The sequence below is a fragment of the Kryptolebias marmoratus genome, linkage group LG4 (genome assembly GCF_001649575.2).
Source record: "Kryptolebias marmoratus isolate JLee-2015 linkage group LG4, ASM164957v2, whole genome shotgun sequence".
Lineage (NCBI taxonomy): Eukaryota > Metazoa > Chordata > Actinopteri > Cyprinodontiformes > Rivulidae > Kryptolebias > Kryptolebias marmoratus.
This window is the reverse complement of record NC_051433.1, coordinates 8,705,307-8,727,468: the sequence shown is the minus strand read 5'-3', so window position 1 is coordinate 8,727,468 and position 22,162 is coordinate 8,705,307. Positions and strand designations below refer to the sequence as shown.

The 22,162-nt window shown below is 38.0% G+C and overlaps 1 protein-coding gene across 1 annotated transcript; it reads left to right on the top strand.

Moving 5' to 3' along the window:
- Nucleotides 1–897: 897 nt before the first annotated feature.
- On the top strand, nt 898–18,876 carry shmt2 (serine hydroxymethyltransferase 2 (mitochondrial)). Its single transcript, XM_017408950.3, has 12 exons — nt 898–1,054; nt 6,076–6,267; nt 9,271–9,350; nt 10,373–10,573; nt 10,755–10,836; nt 13,229–13,351; nt 14,579–14,718; nt 14,844–15,006; nt 15,294–15,393; nt 17,003–17,158; nt 18,169–18,276; nt 18,421–18,876. Exons 1-12 carry the CDS (start codon nt 1,022–1,024, stop codon nt 18,546–18,548), a joined length of 1,506 nt encoding a protein of 501 aa, XP_017264439.1. The 5' UTR covers nt 898–1,021; the 3' UTR covers nt 18,549–18,876.
- Nucleotides 18,877–22,162: the final 3,286 nt, after the last annotated feature.

Sequence of the window (22,162 nt, the reverse complement as noted above, 5' to 3'; positions counted from 1 at the left end):
AACACAACAAATCTGTTGTATAAACTGCATCTATAAAGAAAATGAACAAGTGAGTTAAAAACATTTATATCAAGCAGTAATAGGTATTGAATATCAGTGCTCTATCTGATTTTTTGAACCAAGTATGGGAAAAATTCTAAATAATCAGGTCTAAATAATCAAGATAAGCTTACAAATCTGACAGTTCCGATGGTTAACTGCATACGTCGTGAAAGACCAAGTGAGTGTCCTCAAATAATCTCCAGAACTCAAATAACATATAAATGACATATTTTCACCATTGCTGTTTTGATGAATAAACACATTATCCATAAAATTATATTTTAAAAAATGGCATCATAATTGTTAAGACTATTTGTGTTGTTAATAAGTCCTTATTTATTCTGGTTTGTGTACTTAAGATGGCCTAATTTGGGGTCACAAGCCTCTGTCACTGTTATTTTGTTGGTCAGAAGCTGAAAAGTTTGTGAATCACTGCCTTAGAGCAGGGGTTCCAACCTTTTCAGCTTTTAACCCTCAAAATAACAATGTGACTCCAAATATCCTTGATCAAACTACACAAAACAAACCTTGCTAAAAAAGTAAAATGATCAAGGGTGTAATGACAACACAAGTAGAATCTCATTCTACTTTTTCCCAATTTCTGATTATTGTTTCTTTTATGATTGTCTTTACATTTTTATGTGATCTCTAAAGATCATCTCAGGACCCCAAACTTAGTGTTTTGTGATTTACAGTGGGATCCAAACTTTGAAAAACCGCTTCCTCACAAACTTCACAAATTAAAAAGTCATATCAGGTAAATAAGATCATCGGATGGGTCTCAGAGTTTAGTATGATCTATCCACAGTGCTGGTGTATGAAATTTCAAACAGCCTACAACTCCCATCGACCCTTTCGGCGGAACGACGGAAGCCGGCTGGATCCTCCAACTTCAAGCCGCCTGTCCAGCCTGTCAGCGGTGTGTTGCTCTGTCTGTAGCGGCGCTGGTGCTTCTTCCTCTGGACTAACAACTAAAAACATGCTGTCATTCGCTCTCAAGCAACTCACAAGGGTAATTGTAGCACCTGGTTCAGATTTTTTTGTGTAATTCTTTTTCTCCGGTGCGTTTTCGGTTGTGTAAGCAAATCGCGTTTCTGCACAGGTGAACTATTAGCTAGCTTTTCTGCGTGGGTTCTTACTAACTTGTAGTTGGGAGGATTGAAGTTGACCACCTATAGTTTCGGCAGTGTTTGCAGCTACTTTACTGGTGGCACCAAATACTCAGCTAGCTGCACTTTGCGGTCCTCTCGGGTTGTGTTTGTGTAATGTTTGCGCCTGTTAGCTAGTTGGTGGGCTAGCAGCGGCAGCGACACGTCGGTGTGTTGTTAAAAAGCCGCTGCAGCTGCGAGCATGTAGTGATATGATGCAACAGTCACTGCTCAGTTTCATCACCATGAGGGCAAAACCAGGCCATTAGGCTACATCACATAACATAATATAAAGGTGTTCGTTGAAAAACTCACAGTTTTTTACTTAGGGTAAATAAAAGTATATGACACTGTTGTTTATTTAAACCTTTTATCTTAAAATTAAAGCTGACTCAAACTTTGGGAGTTGGCATTATGTTTCCTCCCAGTCTGTGTGTTATCTATGAGTTGGAGCAGACTAAGGGAAGATAAGTCAGGGACGTTTCTGTCTTCTGTTAAGAGATAAAACAATAAAAGTTGAACCACAGTTTTTATTATTATTTCAGTTTTTTTTCCTCTTATTTTGGAAGGGTAGACAATCCAAAGCTCAGGAAGAGTCTTAAAAACTAAATCCTGAATAAACACTTTGTATGATACACTTTTTGTTCTGATGTTTGAGTTTGACAGCTTTTATTTTGTCTGTCTGCCTTGTGTCAGATGCAAATATTTTCCTTTTTTTGTTTTTTCAAACTTACATGTATGATTGAATGACGTATGGAAACTGTGGATTAGCGTTTCATTACGTCACTTTGTCTTTGTTGATTTTTCACTTTTAAAAATGCAATTAGCACTAAACTTACTGGTTTTAACAAAGGATTGACTTTATCCAGATAATGTAAGAAGACCACATTTAGAGATGAAGCTAAAACTAAGTTCTGTACTAATAGTGTTTAAAGTGAGTAGCAAATATTAACTTTCAAACTTCCTTCTTAAGATAGTTGTGCAACAGATAAAAGTCTATTTTTGTCCACCTTTGGAACTAATATGTAATGTTTTAATTTAGTCACGAGTTTCTGAACTATTATTAGTCTTCTGGAGTGGAGAGTATATCTGAATATTGAGGAGTATAAATATGTTTGCAGATGTACTGTAGATATATAATTTTCTTCTGAGCTGTCAATTTATTATGCAGAGCATTCTTGCCTAAAGAACTAGATCGTGGACTAAATGAGCTGGTTGTAGTAGCTAATTGATTAAGTTTGTGATTTTTCTTCTTTTTTTAAGTGGCCAATGTTGGCCTATTTTAAGTGGTCTGTCTCTACACTGAATTATATTTTGCAAATGTTTAAATATTGATTATATTTCTTTGGGTTTTAAGGAAATTAAGTGACTATCACTGCTTCTTTGAATCAATCATGAGTATCTCATGATTTTAGTTTACAGCAAGTTCATTAGTTGAAGCATCAGTGCTATTTTTGGACCTGATCAAGTAACCTACTTAGACATTTTATGAATTGAACACATTCTTTTTTCTTCCTTTAAATAGGAAGTTTGTGACAAGTTTGGGTCAATCTTTTTCTGTGGCGTGTACTCAGACCTACTTTTACAACTTTTCAGTGTGTTTGACGTCTCCCATTGAAGACCTAACACTGTTCACATGCTTTTTTTATTGGTACTAATTGATTTAGTATGCTGCAGTATTCTCACAAGACAGATTATTCTCAGGGCATGTTTGTACATTCCAATTTTTGTGTGTGTCCTGGAGAAACTTTTTCAGTTCTTGTGCTGGGCATTTTTTGTTTGTGTTGCTGTTGACCTTAAGTTTTTTAGGTATAGGATTGAGCTTCAAAAAATCTTTGCTGTCATGGAGATAGTTTTAAAGATCATAAGGCTACATAATATATAGAAAAACTTATGATTGCAGTATCAGCATGCACAATATGAATACTACAAAGTACGGCATAGATTATAGTAAATTGTAGTTTATGCCATGCCAATAATATATTTTGCTCAGCGCTGAGATGTTCCTACCTGATTTAGATGCATGTGGCTGATATCTTAATGCAAAATATTGTGTGCATCCTGATGACTAAAGGAAAAGAGGAGCTCAAAAAAAAAGTTTATTGTTTAGATGTAGGTTGTTCAGAATTGTTGTTAGAAGTTGATTTAATAGTATTACTTCAGGCTAAAGCACTGAACATCATTTTTTGATGTTAATAGTGCAATAAAGGTCAGGAGCCAGGCCTTATCCAGCAGCCCAGTGGTTGCATCTGGGGCACCAGGCTGTAACGTGAAATGCTCCTAAACCATCTTCTTCTTTGGTTAAAAAAAAAAAAAAAGACCTAACTATTGTGGATCGATTAAAGCATAAATGTTTCATTCCACTACCTATACCTCCTGAAGATTGGCTTTATTACCTGCATCTCTTAAGTCTCTGTCACCATGACAGACCTTTGATCCTGATAAAGTCGCCCTGGACTGCACCTCCGTCCCTTTGTGCCTCTCCACTCAATCCAGATTTCTCAGTCTGGTGTCATCCAGAGTGAATCACAGGGCAATTTGTAACAGACACTCCTGCTATTAGTCAGTGACAGAGGAAGGGGCAACTACGTGTCAGGCTGACGGATGCTGCTGCCCTGTTGGCACTTCTCTGCTTTCTTTTATAACCTTTTTTTTCAGCGTTTCTCTACAATCATTGTGCTTGTTTTCCTTGTGTTACAGGGTTGATTGTTGTTTGGTATAGCCACTGAAGGACAGCAGTCATCTGTAAAATTGACTCGCCTCGGGAACTGGTTCAAGAAATGGGCAAAAATAATACAGAAGTAGGATTAATGAAATGATTTTTTTTCTTCTATTTTCATTGTCTGTTGGGTTTTTTTTTCTTTGTGTACAGATGCTTGACAAGAAAAGCAAAGTGCCAACAATTATCTCATCATTGTCACAAAGATGTAGTGCATTGTTTGGCGCTCAGCACCCAGGTTAATGTGGTCTCTTCTGCCCCTTTTCTCACAGCTGAATTTTCTTGAAGTTCACCTTCAAACGACAGTGTAATCTGTTGCCTAAAAATAGTCTCTCTGTGACATATTTGGTGCTTGCATCGTGGTTCTCACTTTTTTTTTTGTATCTCTTTATCTTGTGTTTATTAATTAATCTTCCGTAATGATCAGGGCTGATAAATGAAGCAGAACAGAAGAGAGACAGATCACAGGGACTAACCTGTGTGTTTGCTGAAGATGTTCCATGTGGATGCCAAATAAAGATGCCATATGAGTTTTACATGGCTGAGTTAGCCTAGCAGAACCAGGTGACAGGATGGGGACATCAGGGTGGGTAGAAGGAAAGCGCGGAGGTGAGGAGCAGGGAGGCTCTTTTGTCCATTGTGTAGTTGTTAGGAGATATATTGTTGACTTGTGCTGGGGTTTTAGCCGCTTCTTTCCCTGGCCATGGTTTGCTCCAGCAGAGTCCAAAGGATAGTTCCTGTCAGGATTTAATGACCCATGTGATTTCTGGGTGAGAAACACATTCTCAGATGCAGCTCAACTTGTCTTTCTTTGCCCTAATGTCTTCCAAAATTTTGAAAGGGGACTCTCAGCTTTTCCAAAAACTCTACTACCACCTGTGACAGAGGGCCAGGGTAGAAACTGTTCATCAGTATGCTGTCCTTACCCTGGTGTGTCATCACTGTCCCCTCAGACAGACCAGCAAGCACCGGAAGAGGCTGTGGCTTTAGAATGAGCCAAACAACAATTACAATGCTGAACAATAAGGAAATCTTTTCTGTTTCTTTGGTTCAAAAATTTTGGTTTTCAGTTTTTGTTTTTTTTTTTTAGTTTAAATAGGTTACTTAAAAAAATGTAATTCCCCAAAAAGTTTTAATAGGACTTGGAAGAGCATAATGGCTTTTTAATATGGATGTCTTTATCTAGTCCCAAGCATTGTGTTAATTGCTTTTTAATGGTGCTATTAAAGGGAGGCTGTCCCTCACACCCCAGCACACCTGTACAGATGATAACTATAGGTTAGATGTGGGGCGATCGATCTAAGCACAGAGTCATCATCATATTGTTGATTAAATGTCATCAAGGAGCCAGTGTGTTCCGAATGCAATCAACCTGTCGAGGATTTTATTTAACCTCCAAGCGTTCTTCAACAAAGGGCTTTTTTTCTTCCTTTTGATTAAGAATTATTATATCTTTTATCCATGGGTAAAAGCTTTTTTTTTAACTATATAAAAGGTTTTTTGACAGCTGAAGCACTATGTAGAGCAAATCCAGAAAAATAGAAGCGGAGTTTCATTCAGTAAAGGACTCAATTTTTTTTTTTTAAAGAGCCTGTTTAAATTTTGGTCTCTTCTCTCTGATATGATCTGGCGTTGCAGTGGCAGCAGTAGAACTTGCCAGCCCCAGTCCAGATTAGATAAGCAGGAAGTGCTGAATCTGTTCTCTTTCTGCCTCCTTTTGGTACACTGAGGCTGTAAAAGTCAGTCCCTCAGTTTGCAGAAGTGCTGATAGAGGCATAATTGAATAACCATGCTGATTATTGATATCGCACAAACACACAAGCTTTTAATTGTGCCAGGCTTCATATTAGGGTGAAAGAGGGGGGAAAAAGTGGAGGAAAGGACTTCAGAGGACTCCTTATCGAACAAATCAGGCTGCCACTTTAAAAATGTGAAGTTATCAAGTATGCTTTACATGTTCTGTGTAACTTGCTCTGAGCCCTTTAAGTGCTCGACAACTTTTAATTTGTGTTCATTTTTCCTCCCAGTGTTTGGGCAGCTTGTGTCAGTCAGTCAGTCCTGTTTCAGACATACTTCACTTTAACCCTTCTGGTTTCGTTATCTTTCTTCTCTCATACACTCCAAATTTCCTCCTTCTCGTCCCGTACCCCCCTCCCCCACCTCCAGCCACTGTGCCAGCGGGCCCCCGTTCGTTTCGGTGTGCGTCTCCAGCAGTCCCACGCAGCCACCCGTGCAGCAGATGAAGATCGCCCCTGGACTGGTCGGGAGAGCCTGGCTGAGGATGATCCTGAAATGTGGGCTCTGCTGCAGAAGGAGAAGGACAGACAGTGTCGCGGTTTGGAGCTAATTGCATCTGAGGTACTTCAACTTTTAACAACAAGTCGGTTCCTTTTTATTTTGTTTGTTTGTTTTTGGTTGATTTGCAATGAAAAACTTGCGTTAGAGACGGATTCAAAGAACAGTTAACAGAGAAAAGGAAAAGGGAAATGTTCAAGCATGATTATCCAACCCCTGGCAAAATATATATATATATTACTGCCACTCACAGAGGCCGTTTATTCAGTTGTTTTATTCTGTATATCAAACAAAATGACATAAACCTGTTACATGTAATAACTGAACCATTTGATATAAAACTTACCTCAGAGTAAAAGGGAAATTGCTAAATTATGATTTGTTTAGACTAAAAATAGAAAAAAACATAAAAAACATGGATTAATAAAGAAACTTGCTTTTCATATGTGAATATTTGATTGTTTTAAGTAACAGCTGACTGATCAGACCCCAGCCCTCTCTCATTTCTGCCACCGTTTAAACCATTTACAGGCCATACCACTGAGTTTACGCCTTTTTTCCTAAGTTTCAGTGTATTTTGTTCGATGGCAAACATTTTGTTTTCTCATTCTAAAAAAAATGACAACATCAGACTAACTTTGGATTGAAGGAATAAGAAAATTGTCTACCAGTTCATCTCCTGCAGAGGTAATGACTGTCATCTCCCTGCTCCTTTACAAGACATGTAAATGTTTCTCTTCAGTGACTGTGTGAAGGTGCCCATTATCTGAAGGCAGTCATCTTTATGTTTTATTGGACCTGCAACAAACAAAAGTCCCAGCAACATCTTTTTGTCCAATTCAGATTAAAGATTTATCACAGATTTTTCCTTTTGTTCAATCTTTCACAATCCATGAGATGACTCCTTATTTTATGCAGCTGTAATCTTGTTTTTTTATCCTTCTTTTAAGAACAACAAATGTCTTTTTTCCACAGTCTGTTGTACTATTCTTGCAAAGATTATGAAATTATTTTCACATCTTTTATTAATTGGTTTATTTATTGTTCATTTTTGAGATTTCTTGTTGTGGTCATTGTTTGTTGTTGATAAACCAGGTAAAAATCCTCTACTTGGTCTAGAGAAGATGATTTTTTTTTTTCCTTTATGTATATTTGGAAAATGTAAAATGCTCAGCTGTTAAAGAAAATAGTTTTATAGTTGCTTTTTTATCTTTAAAGACTGATGATTACATTTTTTTTCCCTGGAAGTTGCAAACCTCCACTTGATTCCTGTTCAACCTAACATAAACTTGCTTCTTTTCTAAATGTTTACTTAATCAAAACATAACTAAATCATTTCCTGATATCCTCAGAAAAATCTTATTTCCCCTCTTGAGCAGCTTAATAAAACTGGCACGTTTTGATTTTCAGTGACGTAAACTTCTCAGCATGAAATATGACGTTTCCGACTTTCTGGCTGCAGTTTGAACTTGTTTTATTTTTGAATTCAGTCACTTTAGTAAAAATCTCACCCTCTTACATTGATTAGGTTGGATTGTGTTTAAAGAAATACAGAGTAAACACTTCTTTGCTCTGTAAGAGTTGGCAGCACTTCACTTGTATTTTGGCAGTTCAGGTAGCTGAGAATACTTCATCTCTGATTAACATTTTGGCTAAACAGGTGAATTTGTAGACTGTTTAACTTGTTACCATCTATCATGGTTTTATTATGACTGAAGCGTTTTTGTTAGAGATTTTTGTTCTCTTGAGTTCTCTTGAATTATTGCATTGAATATAGTATGGTGCATTAAGCACAACAAATAAAAAGGGCATTGCATTGAAAATTTATTGAGTGCAAAGAAGTCGTGACTCATTAATTTCCAAATTATCTGGGAATTGTATTTTATAGCACTAATTATCCTGTTTCTTTAATCCTGCAAGGTTTAAAAAAAGTAATATTTTTATTAAACATGGTAATGATAAAACATTTATTGTAAAAGCTGACGAGAACAGATGAATATCGGCCTCACTAAACATTCATTTGTCACCCACTGACAAACTGTGCAGTAAAATTATTCAAAATTGGCTTCTGTAGTCGTAAAATGCTGCAGGAAACAGGCCTTGCTGTAAGCAAGAATAACGTTGTACTTACAGCAAAGTATTTGGGCAGCATGTTTGTTTTCATTCCCGCGCAAGACGGCGTGAAATGGAGAATTTTACTATTCAGAAGGCCAGACAAAGCTTTATTTTCTGTTGTTTTTTTCCCCCTTCCTCTTGTTTCTTCTTTGCCACAGTAGTTGTTCAGTGGAGTATATCAGCCTCTTTTCCACACAAAGCCTGACCACTCTAGTGTGAGATAAAGCTGATATCTTCATTCTGCTTCTTTCCTAACTCACTCTGCGAGTACAGGCAGACACTGCTTGAATCAGAAGACATACATTTTTACACACATGCCCACCCAACACACACACACCTCAAAGCGCTGCGAAGCAAGTGCTCTTCCTTTGCTAATATATGCACAGTTATCGGCGTGACAGACAGATGCAACAGAAAGCTGTTACTGGAGCTGTTATCTTCCTTGATCTCCTCTTTGCTCCTTGGTGAGGCATTAGCAAAAGCGCTCATGATACACCACCACCACCCAGTCAGAAAAATAAATGAATAAAACGAGTTAGGAATGCATTTGACCGTGGATGTTCGGTCAAATTAATGGCCTTGTTGCAGACCTGTGCCTGTTTTCAGCAAAACATACAAACATTTGTTTTTCTCTGAAAGAGAGAAATTATTGTAAAAGGGTCCTGAAAATTGTATCTCAACATGTACAGAGACATTTATTACATTATCTTGTACCCTCCAGCAGCTTGGTGATAAGCACTGTGAAGTGTAGAGTGTTAGTCTATGGATGTCCACAGGTTCAATACTGTAATGATTGCCTCTTGCCAGAGGGGGATTTCTCACTATCACTTAACAGACTTTAATTTGCCGTCCTTGTCCCTTCTATCCTCTCGTTTCATTGATCTGAGTGTGTGTGTGTGTGTGTGTGTGTGTGTGTGTGTGTGTGTTTGACTGTGTGTGTTCTCGCCCCAGAATTTCTGCAGCCGAGCAGCTCTGGAAGCTCAGGGTTCCTGTCTGAACAACAAATATTCAGAAGGCTACCCAGGGAAAAGGTAACTGTTTATTCAGCCACACCTCGCCTTATTAACACTGCTGATATTCTGTGCTTGAGGACATTTGCTACAGACATGCAAAAATAAAGACACGCAGGGACACATACTAATTTATGCTTTCTCTTTTAGAGAGCCTGTGATTACACACCTTAACCATATAGTAAATAATCCACAGCCTCTGTCTTGCTAAAGTGATAACTGAATGTTTTTTGTTTGTTTTCTGTTGTATCTTTTGGATAATTCACATTTATCAGCAGCAAACTGAGAGCTGGCATGCTTTGAATGCTAATCGTTTGTTGCCTTTTGAATCCTGGAATACAAGCTTCTCATAAATCTCCCTCCCACTGTATGTGTTTTTAATTTTTATCCCCCCACCCAACATCCCACTCATCTGCTGCTTTACGCTTTAATGTAATGAAACAAAAGGATCATTTAATTGATTTAAAGGTTTGTGCTGTAGCTGTGCTGCTCCTTTATCTGCAATTTTGCTGAAATGTTTTTTAAGCATTTTTCACCTGATTTCCCTAAATCTGTTGTAGCACTTTGGGATCAGCATTTGTCGATTTTATTTATTTATTTTAATCATTCGCTCCGTTTGTGGCAAATACTAGAGAGTGCCGAAGCATTTTCATGAAGCGGTTTTAATCTTCTATGTAATAAAAATATATTAAATGATAATGTGAAAAGATATCCTTTGTACTGACTAATCTATAGAGAGCTTTCTTCCATCAGGAGTTAATGATGAACGAAATGAAGCTAAAGGACCAAATAAAAAAAATTCACCCTGTGGGGTCAGTCATGAATCCTGATGAATGATAGATAAGGTTGAGTTATTGATATCTCAGGGATGTTTTAAACGCTGGATTCTGAGGTCCCCAAAAAATCAGGAAAACTGTGATGTGTGTGCTTAAATTGCATTAAAATAAAAGTTAAATCCAACAGGTTGTTTCCGGTATTGGTACATCTTCATTTTTTTTAATATATATGTATTTAAAAATTCTCCCTCTCAACCCTGACTGCAGGTACTACGGTGGAGCAGAGGTGGTTGACCAAATTGAGCTTCTATGTCAGAAACGAGCTCTGGAGGCCTTTGACCTGGATCCAGAAAAGTGGGGTGTCAACGTCCAGCCGTACTCTGGTTCTCCTGCTAACTTTGCTGCCTACACCGCCGTGCTCAACCCTCACGAACGTCTCATGGGCCTGGACCTGCCTGATGGAGGACAGTCAGTATCCACTGCTTCTTTTCATTACCTTTTCCTCTTATCAACCTGCCTAAGTTCATTAGATCTGTATCTGTTTTATTATATTTCTGCATAATTTCTTAAGCTCAGAATTATTATTTTAATCATAAATAAAGCTGTTGGCTGGAAAACAACTGTGTACATTTTGTTTTTGTCACTTCAGTTTGACGCATGGCTACATGTCTGATGTGAAGAGGATCTCTGCAACGTCAATCTATTTTGAGTCCATGCCCTACAAGTTAAATGTAAGCAGACATATTCAGCTTGTCTAATTATATTCAGAATGAATTGTCAGCTTTGATGTTGATGAAATGAGTCTGTAGCAAAAACAAAACAGGTGACGGTCTCATAAAAACATAAAAATAGGATTGTTATTTTTTTAAAACCTCACTGATTTCGTTCTTTGCGTTTTTGCACAGTTGTAGTTTCCTTTAACTGTGATGTTTGTTGCTGTCTGTTTTTACATAGATTTTTGTATTATTTAAACTAAAAATGAATTTAAGGCTAAATCACACAGTTAAGAGTTTTGCATTAAGTAAGCATAACTCATATTCTCTCATATTTCTGCTACACAGTAGCCACTGTCACACTGTCAGGACGGTGCAATTTAAGGCTATTTTGAATCAGCACATACATCTTGAAGCTTTCAGTCTGAAACCTCTTTTAATTTTAGTTGTAGGGTCACCAATCTTGGATAATTGCCCCAAAAAAATCCCTAAAATCTACTGTTTTGATGTAAACTAACCTGCTCTGAAACAGTTCTTGTTTTTGTGCAATTTACACACTGCAACAGTAAAATTATTGTTGCAGTAAATATTCTATATACAATACCAACTGGTGCAAAATCACAAGCACCTGAACGTAAATGTGTAATTTCTGTGACAATAACAAAATAAGAGTAAACAGATTGACATTACAGGACACAAATCAATGTCCTCAGTTCTTTTCAAATAACACACACACTTCTGAAATGCTGAAGATGGTTAGTGTTTAAATTCAAATGTTTTTGGCAATATGGTTGTGAATATATACCATAAGGAGCTGAACAAATTAGAATAATTAAGATCCACAGATAAACAAAATAACCAGATCATATGAGACTTATCAAAGTGTATCCTATAAAAATAACTTTACACAACAGGAAACTGTTTATACAGAGATATCCATTTAGGATATTATGAAAGCACAGTTAGTCTTGGCTGACCTGAGGGTATTTGTCTGGCTCCTTGTTATGGAGCCCTAAGAGAGTCTTGTTTAGCCCCTGGGGTGACATTTGCAGCCTCGACTTATTTATTATTTGAGTTGGTTTCATACATTATATATTATATGTGAAGGCCTAGAATAATAACTTACTGTTTCTTTAAATCTTTCTTTTTAAATAGAATGTATTTGGGTATTTGCTGAAAGATTAAACAAATTAGATTTTTTAAAAATGATTTTAGTTCTTTAATTACACTTAAATGATGCAAGTCGGTGTGAATAGGGACTTCTTTCCTCCTAACCCAAGAAAATTTAAACCCATCAGACTCTTACTGGCAGCTACTTACTGAAAGAGAGTGTTTAAATTGATGTATGACCACCCTACATAATGCAACAATGCAGTCCCAGTATAACACTAGGTAAAACATTCAGAGGGTTGTTTACTCACGCTGAAATCTTTACAATATGCATGTACATACTGTAGCTCTGATCAGCCCGTGGTATATTTAATGCGCTTTATTCTGAGAGTTTATGGTTCTGTGATAGTGTTGGTAACAGTTGATGGATAGCATAGAGGGTCTGCATGTCCAGACCTGCTGATGTATGGGCAGGCAAGACCCCTCTGTGAGAAAGATAATGGGAAATCGACAGGCTGGCCAGCATCACTGGCTCTGTCTTCACAATGAGCAGGTTGATGGAGTGAGGGGGCATCCATAGATGTGCTCTGGAGATGGGAGATTATCAGGTTGTCTAAATAAAACTTTCTCTCCTCTCTTTTCCCTCCTTTTTTCATGTTTCTGATGCCCCTTTTCTCCATTGTGTCTGTCTCCTACTTTGTTTTTCTGCTAAATCCAGCTGACTTTTATTGTCGCTGCTTAAAGGAAAATTAGAAGGGTAAAACTGTAGATCCAGGCACCAGACACACTCATCATTTCATGTGACTCTGAAGTCCATTCTCAAATTTATGGATCAACTATCATGTTTTTAAACTATCCCAGGTCATTGAAAGAAGCAGGGAGAGTCTTAAAACCAGCTTCATCTGTTCAGCCTCATCACACCAGCTTAGCAGATCCCTAAAAGGCTGAATTAGGATAAGTACGGGTGCATTACTGCAATTGCCCCATCTTCCACCACAATATGATAGGTGTAAATGTCTCCCTTAGATAGATTCTTCCCCCTTTTAAAGTAGCCAAAGTACTTCAATTGCACCAGCTTCAAATGGAAAAATCTCTTTTCCGTGTCGATATGCTCACTCTTGATCTCTAGATATCTCACTTCTTTCTATCTTCTCATGTTTCTTTTTTCCCTGACCCTTACTCTCCTACATATATTCTCATATTCCACCTCCACTTCCTCTTCATTCGTTCTTCTTTCATTACCTTTTCTCTCGCCTCTCAACCCATCTCTCGCTCTTTTTTTTTTTTTCTTTTTTTGCAGCCTGCAACGGGACTCATAGACTACGAGCAGATGGAGATGACAGCCAAGCTGTTCCGGCCCAAGCTCATCATCGCTGGCACCAGCGCCTATGCTCGCCTCATTGACTATGCCCGCATCAAGAAGGTGAATTGAAATCCCTTTATTCAAACAACCTCACCCTGTTTTCACCCTGTCCTTGCTTTCTTGCTACCTGTTTCCTTCACTCCTCTCTGTGTAAGTGAGGTCAGACCGGCTTTGTCCTCCAATGTTAAACTAATTCAGCCCTTTCACTGAAATGTCAAGCACACCTACCTCCTTTAAAGGTAGGTCAGTTTTTTCTCCCAGACATAGTTTCCACTCATTTCTCTGCCACAGTTGAGATCCTTTCTTAAATACAGATCTTTTACTTTTTAAACATTTTATAAAATTTCCAAATACGAATGGTTTTGGTCTCAAACAGTTTTCATAGAGGGAGTATTTTTGCCTGCTAAACTCTCTCTTAGCACACAGTAAGAACTTCTAAATGCACACTTCACTGCCCTCTTTCATGGTGCACAAGAGGACCCTTTATCTGTTTTGTTATACCAACCTGCTGATTCACTTCATTCACTCCATGACTGTCTCCCTTTGTAGCAGAGCTCCACTTTAGATCGTACCATCAGATGGAGCGTCCCACAATTATAGAGCTGTGTTTTATTAACCACCATAACCAGTCTGTAGCCAGGCTTTTTCCTGGCATGCTACCTCGATTTTCTCCCTCTGTTTGTTACTCTGCTGTCTTCTGACCATAGCAAAACACGTTATTGTTCTTTACCCACTTTACGCCCCTTTTTTCCCCTCTAATACATATACACTGATCCGGTTTAGATGCAAGAGGAAAAAAGGATTGTTTCGATAATGCATTTTAATTGGAGCACTCAAAAGATTGTTTACAGTTCTGATCAGTCTCCAGAGAGTAATTTACATTTTAGCAAGCTATTTATTGTTTCTGCCTTTTTCAATAAATGCTGCCAAGTGAAAGCATGGATTTATTGAATGTTGCCATAATATTTCAGGCCTCTTAAGACTGCAGATGAGAGTGTAATTACACATCGTGAAATATCTTCCCTCTGAGAAAATAGGTAATGCCGGCAGATGAAGAGTCCGTTATCAAATCTTAATCATGCAGAAAAGAAATGCAAATGTAAAATGGCTAGGAGCTTATCTTTTATCTTAAATTTCAACATATGAAGCCAAATAAAATAGTTTACCTGAGTCATGAAGGCTTGTTGCACCATGTGGGTTAGTTTGATGTTACTAAAGCAGTTTCTGACAGCATTTTCACTTCAGTCTCATACTCAGTTTCCTGTCATGTTTTCTTTTTTTTATCAGCTGTGCACAGAAATTAATGCCTACATGCTGGCTGACATGGCTCATATTAGCGGTCTGGTGGCAGCTAAAGCCATCCCCTCCCCCTTTGAACATGCCGACCTGGTCACTTCCACCACGCACAAGTCCCTCAGAGGAGCAAGGTAAGGATGGCCGATGTGCCGAAGAAGCAAAAGATGGGGACAAATCAAACAACCAAGAATGACACGTGGAACTCTCCTTTATAATATGAAATTGCTTTGTCGTGCATCGGTTCTGTTCTGTCTAGGGCTGGCCTTATCTTTTATCGTAAAGGTGTTCGCTCAGTGGACAAGAAAGGAAAGGAAATCATGTACGACCTGGAGGACAAAGTCAACTTTTCAGTCTTCCCCTCCCTGCAGGGCGGTCCTCACAACCATGCCATTGCTGGTGTAGCTGTGGCTCTCAAGCAGGTCTGTTCAGCACAAATACCCTCCTTTAGTGTGACCGAACAACAAAAGAACTTGATTTGTGTGACATTAAGTTTAATCAGCCTGTTTTGTTATACAAATCAATCTTACAACAAAGACATGAGTATCGTAACACTAACTTAATGTTTTTCACTTGTTTGATAATATTGCTGTCTGTTGTAAGATAATCCATTTAAGAGAGAGAATACTTCTTGAATTGATATCTCATTATTTGCCATTTTGAATGAAAAGGTAGCCTAACTCTTTCACTATTGTTTCGGTGTGTCCAGGCACAAGCACCCATGTTCAGAGAGTATATTTCCCAGGTACTTAAGAACGCCAAGGCCATGGCTGCAGCTCTTCTCAGTAAGGGCTACACACTAGTATCAGGTAAGCTAACTTGTTTGTTAAGCTGTTTTTTTACTCCTACTGAAGACATTGATCTATTATACAGCAAAGAAACAAACACATGTAAAACCACCTGTCACAAAATGCAAATTACACAGTGGGGGGGGGGGAACAAAAGTGCATTTAAATTCATGATGTGCAAATGGACTAATGCTTGTACAGCTGCCTTGTCAGTCAAGAAAATAAAATCTGATGAAACTGGTTGTTTTGTGATTGCGAGCAAATACTTGAGTCTTGTTTAGCATTTAATACGCTGGCCTCAGCTGCTTTTTGATGTATAGCCCTAAATTGATACCCTTTAAAAAATCTAGACTTGTTTGTGCTTACACTGCAGCGTGTACATACTCCCTTTTTAAATACTCTTTTAGTAAAAGGACTGGGGGGGGGAGACTTAGACTGTGTGACACTGATTATAAAAATAAAAAAGTAGAACTTGTTCAAAGCTTGTCAAAACAAATACAAATTTGAACTGTTAAAAACATCCTGCTTAGGCTGACAAGTTAATCATTAAGGAGAATAATGATGTTTTTGTAGCTAAATTTGGAATAAAATCCAGTTTGAAAATAGTCCATAGCCTGTTTTTGTCTAAGTACATGGTTATAAGAAGTTAAATCAAATACCTGAGAGATAAACGGTTATTTACCAAATTAGGAAAAGGCTATTGGTTGCTGAATTAGTTTTATCTTTATTCTGAGTTCTGTTCATTTAAATGGTCTGCAAATACAGACTGTTTAACTACTCAGCAGGTATCTGTATGATGATTTGTAGGATAGGTTGGGATTTTTTTGGGGGGGTGTTAAAAAATGAGGGTAAATGTGTGTTTTTGCGCAGATTCGTAAATAAAACATTTTAAATGGTTAAATTTTGGGATTTTATTACAAATATGGGTCTTTTTTTTATATCAATAGTTTTTAAAATGTTTATGGATCTTGAAAAATGACCTCAGATCACCAACCTACCACAAGTATAATCTGATTTGGTGAGAAATACTTGGGGGTTTTATGTCACGTTTTGATTGCTGTGATTAGTCATTCTTTTATAAATTTCCAATTCTGTCCTCCCTGCTGCAGCCACAACACACACGCACGAGGTTGATGTATGCTTTTATGATTTATTTGGAGGAAGTAAACCCTGGAAAGATTAGCGGCAACCTCAGTATTGGAAGCTGCTTGGAATCCAAATGTATAAACTGCCCATTTATCATCTTCGTAAGATAAGTCTTTCTGCAGACTGCATGACAATGACAGACCATGTAGGATTGTAACATCTGTCACAACAAGTGTGGCTGAAGCCTAACTTTAATCAAAACATGTGCAGAGTCTTGTAGTAGGTGTGACTTGCAGCGTGCTGTTACTATCAAGTGGGAGCGGTTGGTATCTGAAGGCTTTGGATGGATACTGTTAACCCTCACACTTTACTGACCCACACAGCCTAAATTACCTTCTGCTCATTTAATGGTAAATTAAATGGAAAAAAATGTCCAGATTCAACTATGATCATATACGTGCATGAAAAATGTAAACATGCGGAGCATCGTTGACAAGATTTAATCCCCTTCTGAACGTTTTCATAAAAATGTTGTGTATTCCAGGTGGGACCGACAACCACCTGGTCCTGGTGGACCTGCGGCCTAAAGGCATCGATGGGGCTCGGGCGGAGAGGGTGCTGGAGCTCGTGTCAATCACTGCCAATAAGAACACGTGTCCTGGGGACAAGAGCGCCCTGACCCCGGGGGGCCTCAGGCTGGGTAAGGAGCTGTTTCACCAAATGGTAAACTGGACTCTTACTGAAGGACTCGGTCAGAAACGGCATAAATAAAGAAACAAAACCAATCTTCTGCATTCTAATTTACTATCAATTATTTTTCAAATGTTTGCTTCACTTCACTCTTTGTGAATATTTAGCTTCAACTCTGAGCAGTTCATCAATTAAAATATATTTTGGATTCTTAATCATCTACAACAAAAAAGTGTAGGCACCACCCGTATTTATACTACTGCATTCCAGCTTCGTCTGAAAGGAGATAAATTGGCACACATTTGTTTTTTTGTTTTTTTTTTTTGGTCAAAATATTTTTGACATGCCTCGGGCAAAATCCAACACAATTTCAGGATCGATGCTCTCCCGTATATCCTGTCCTCTCAGCTGTTTTCTTTGCAGCTATTTTTGAGTTTTGATATATGATTTCTGTGGGTACGTTGTTCTGTTCGGGCTGCGTTAAAGTTGACGGAAGAAAAAAAACCCAATATGAATCTAAACACTTTTGGAAGTGGAGAACAATAGGTGCCCATCATAGGAATGCATTGAATGATTCATTTAATGATCCCCTCAAAGCTGGAGAAAGGGAAGAAACACACACTGTAAACACACACACACACACCTTACCCTAACCCTACCTAATGAGTTATTTTCCAACCTAGGGTTCCCCTCCATCGCAAAAAAAAGAGTCAAAGGACCGTTTTTGACCTCAGATACCCAGGTATCTGCTCTGAAGTACAGAAGTTGCACTTTTCATAATGTGATCTGTTAGCTGTCGACTTCTCTGCTGTTTTTACTTTATCGTTTTGAGCTTCTCTTCACAGTAGTCTCCTGACAGTCGTCTCTGATCAACCATCAGATTTTGTGTAGCTTTGACACATCGTCTGTGTACATTAATGCTTCTAAAAGCTGATTTTTTTTTTTTTTTTCAAAGCTCCTTTAGGTTGGAAAAAAAAAGCAAGAATTGAAAGAAAATGCCATCCATTTCCCCTCTTTCAGGTGCTCCAGCCCTGACTTCCAGGCAGTTCAAGGAAGAGGAGTTTGTCCAAGTTGTTGAGTTCATGGATGAGGGTTTCAAGATTGCTCTGGATGTCAAAAAGAAGACGGGTAAGGTCAAAGTTTTGTCTTTCTGGTTAAAGCAGAGTATGTGAATAGTGCTGAATTATATTAGTTTATGAGAGGGAAGAAAATGCTCATCGGTGATAAAACAAAGGAGGCAGAGTCATTGTCTTCTGTTGTTTGTAACTTCAGGAAAGCTCCAGGACTTTAAGAACTTCCTTCTCCAGGACCCGGAGACAGTGGCTCGTATCTCTGATCTGCGACACCGGGTCGAGGCTTTTGCCAGGCCGTTTCCCATGCCTGGGTTCCCCAGCCATTAGGCCAGCCAGTGTGGAGTCACGGCTCTGTAACAGCCAGGTGGCAGACAGCTGGCTGGGCAGACGCATGCACAGTGAAAATGGAAAAAATGTCATGGTAGTAAAATGTGGATGGTGCCTGAGAATTGGAACGACTCAAGTTCACTTTTCCAGTCAGATCTAGGTAACCACATTTTTCTTTTTTACTTCTTTGCTGTCAATCATGAGTCTATTCTTGTAAAATCATAACCTTCAGTTTGAGGTAAATAAACAAACAGCAAAAAAAAAAAGAGTGATGACAGATTTTGCAGAGCAGAAGAACCCTGTTATCTGTGTTGTGTGAAGATTATTCTCAGCTGTCTTCACACAATTCATTTAAGGCAAGCATGAAGAAAAAGAAAACATGTCAAATCAAAGAAAGACCAACATTTTTTTCTCAGTCTCTGACTTTCTAAGTGAAAAATATTACCTTTATGACACACTCAGTCTTAATTTTTCTAAAGATTCCTAACCAGCCACACTCCTCTTTATTTTCCCGGTAAGATCTGTAAGTGACAGCTTCGTCAGAGGTGTTTTTGTCCACATGTGAACTTAGATTGTTTTTTTATTTTTTGGGGAAACTAGTTTAAAATAGAAACCATTTATGAAACAGATAAGATTATATAAAATGAGAACTCAATATATTTTACCTACTTTAATACAACACTACAAATAATGCTCATATAAAATGTTTTAAAGCACATTTCACTTACAGTGGATTTTATTTAGAATTATTGGATCTTATCACATTGTGTCAGACCTCGGGTCATTTTCCTCTGACGCTGTTTCTCAAAGCATGTTGTAGATGTCAGATTGTATTTGCTTTGTTTTTTGCTATGACAACAGAGTTCTAATGAAAAAATGTAAATGTTACCTTGTGATAAAAGTCTTAATTTCTTTACAGCTTGTTTACAATAAAAACTTAATTTTTATATATTGTATTAGAGGAAATAACTATAGAATTGCTATCATTTCAAATCAGATTTTGGTACCATGATCATTTGTTAAAAATCATTTTAAAAAAACAATTTATACTGATATAGCTTATTTTTTATTGTAGTCTTTAATTATTAAAACTACAAATTGGTTTATTATTTAAAACGTTGTTTTAGTTTATTTGGTTTCACGCTCGTCATCGCCACTGCATCAGTGAGGAAGGAAGATTTGTTTGTAAGAAATAAGTCTTAAATGGTAGGTGTTTTTTTTTGGTTTTGTTTTTTGTTTGTTTTTTTACTTTGCACAAAGCAACTCCCTGAAACCAGTCCATTTATATTTTCCATGTCTGTATTTTTTTTTTTAAAGTCTTTGCCAAAATCTACCAGTCAGTATTTTCACGATGTTCACTCATCTACTGTTGTACGCTGTGATGGTTTTAAACTGTTTTACAGAGGATTTAAATAATTTTAATAGAGTAGTCCTAATAAAGTTTAGACATGCAGTAAAAGGTTTGTTGTGTTGTTTATTTTTGTTGTTTTGAGTCAATTTATCACAACTTGTTGACTGTAATAAAACTGATGTTAGGAGGTAAAGTTCTGGACTAATATGTCCTGAAAAAAGCACAACAAGCACACATTAATTCAGATGAGGACAGGAGAAATACAGCTGGATAGGCAACAAGTTTGATTTTGTTCTGCCTGAGTTAAAAACTCTTCAACTTTAGTTTATAATTTTACTGTTGTTAGTAAACTGTTCCAATTCTGATGAAGAGGGAGGTTTTCCTCGCTGGTTTCCAGTCTCCATCAGCTGCTCCTCCTGTTGGAGCTCCTGGACTCCGTTGTGGTTTTTCTGCTCATGTTGCATTTCAGAAGGAATATACCTGCAGACAGGTTGATAAATGTGGTTTAAAACACCTCAGTTTTCCTTCTTTTGTTAGCCAGTGTCACTCTCGAATATAAAAACAAATCCCCTTCTTTCACTGGTCTGCATGTTTGAGACGTTTCCTGCTTCACCTGAGGTAAATGAATCATCAGCAGGCTTCAGCAGGACTTGATGAGCTGCTGAGGAGGTAGTTTTATCATTTGAATCAGGTGTGCTGGAGCAGGAAAATCTCTCAAACATGCAGGATAGTAAATGAGGAGCAGGGGAAGGGGCCTCTGCATGGCTGTAAACGGATTATTGGACCAGTTTTGGTTCTGCACCTTTCAGGAATCCAGACTTCACCAACCTGACGCTGAGGACTGAAGCTTCTACATGTAAGTTCTGACCTGATTCCACCTGAGAGCTTTGTTTTAGTCTGGAAGAGTTGCTGGTGTGATGAGAAAAGTACCTGTCGTGTTGGTCATAATGGTTGCTGGCTGACTGATGTGTGCACTGTTTTATGAAGTTTTTTGTTTGTTTTATTTTGTTTTTTAAAGCTAGTTTGGACCTCTGTTAACCAAATGTCAAATAGAGGAATATTGTTTTGAAACAACGTTTCAAGATTTTTTTTTTTTTTTTGGTTGCTTTACACATTCCTGTAAAATTTACAATGCAGTTTGTCTGTCACTCACAATCCTTACATGGATGAGTCTTGTCTGCTCTAAAGCTCTAGCACATTCTAGCATTTCTGCTTTTATGGGATGTTTTTACATCTGTTTACTAAATACTGTAGCGCTGTCACATCCCAGTTGGTTCTCCTGAGTTTGTAAATTAAAGCTGGAGCTGAGCTCAGTGTTTAATAGACTTCTGTGAGAGAGTTGGTTTGGGTGCGTACAGTAAAGAGCACAGCCACTTACGTCACGTTTAATTGTGGATTCTTTTTTTCACCCTTTGTCATAAGGAGGTTTGAGTGATTTGTGACAAAATGGTCACGGCAAGGTTTACAAGACTGGTGAGACCAGCTCCGTTGTATGATTTGGAGACAAAAAGACAGGAGACGGAGCTGAAGATGTTGAGGTTCTCCTTGGGAGGGACAAAGATGGACAGGATTAGGAATGAGGTCATCAGAGGTACAGCACAGGTTGAAGGACTGGGAGGTAAAGTTAGAGCGGCCAGACTGAGATGGTTTGGACATGTGCAGAGGAGGGACAGTGGGTATATTGGTAGAAGGATTATAGAGATGCTGCTGCCAGGAAAAAGACAAAGAGGACATATATGGATGCAGTTAGAGAGGACATGGAGGGAGTTGGAGTGAGGACAGAGGATACAGGAGACAGAATTAGGTTGGATGGAGGAGGAAGATAACTTGATGTGGTGACCCCCTTAAGAGGGAACAGCCAAAAGAAAAAGTTTGTTTAGCTGGAAATAAAGAAATGATAAACAAAAATATAATGTATTAGAAACATTCAGGCTAAACTTTGAAGGGGGAAATGCTGTCCTAAAAAGTTTATTATTTTGTGTGGGTAGGTTTGTTTGTCGTGTTGGCAAAATATTTGGATTTTACTGAAAACTGTCTGAAAGTCAATGGATGTACATCTACAACCTTTTAAAGATGGCCACCACAGCTAAGTCATCTTAGCCAACACAAAAATTACGAAGCCAGTTTTCCAAAAGCTGAGCTAAAAATTGATATAGTAGTAGCTGAGAGTCATCCTTGACACACAGTCTGAGCTCTAACAGATTACATAAGATCTCTTAACATCATGTGAGATTGTGCATAACATGATTTACCAGGTTTGACC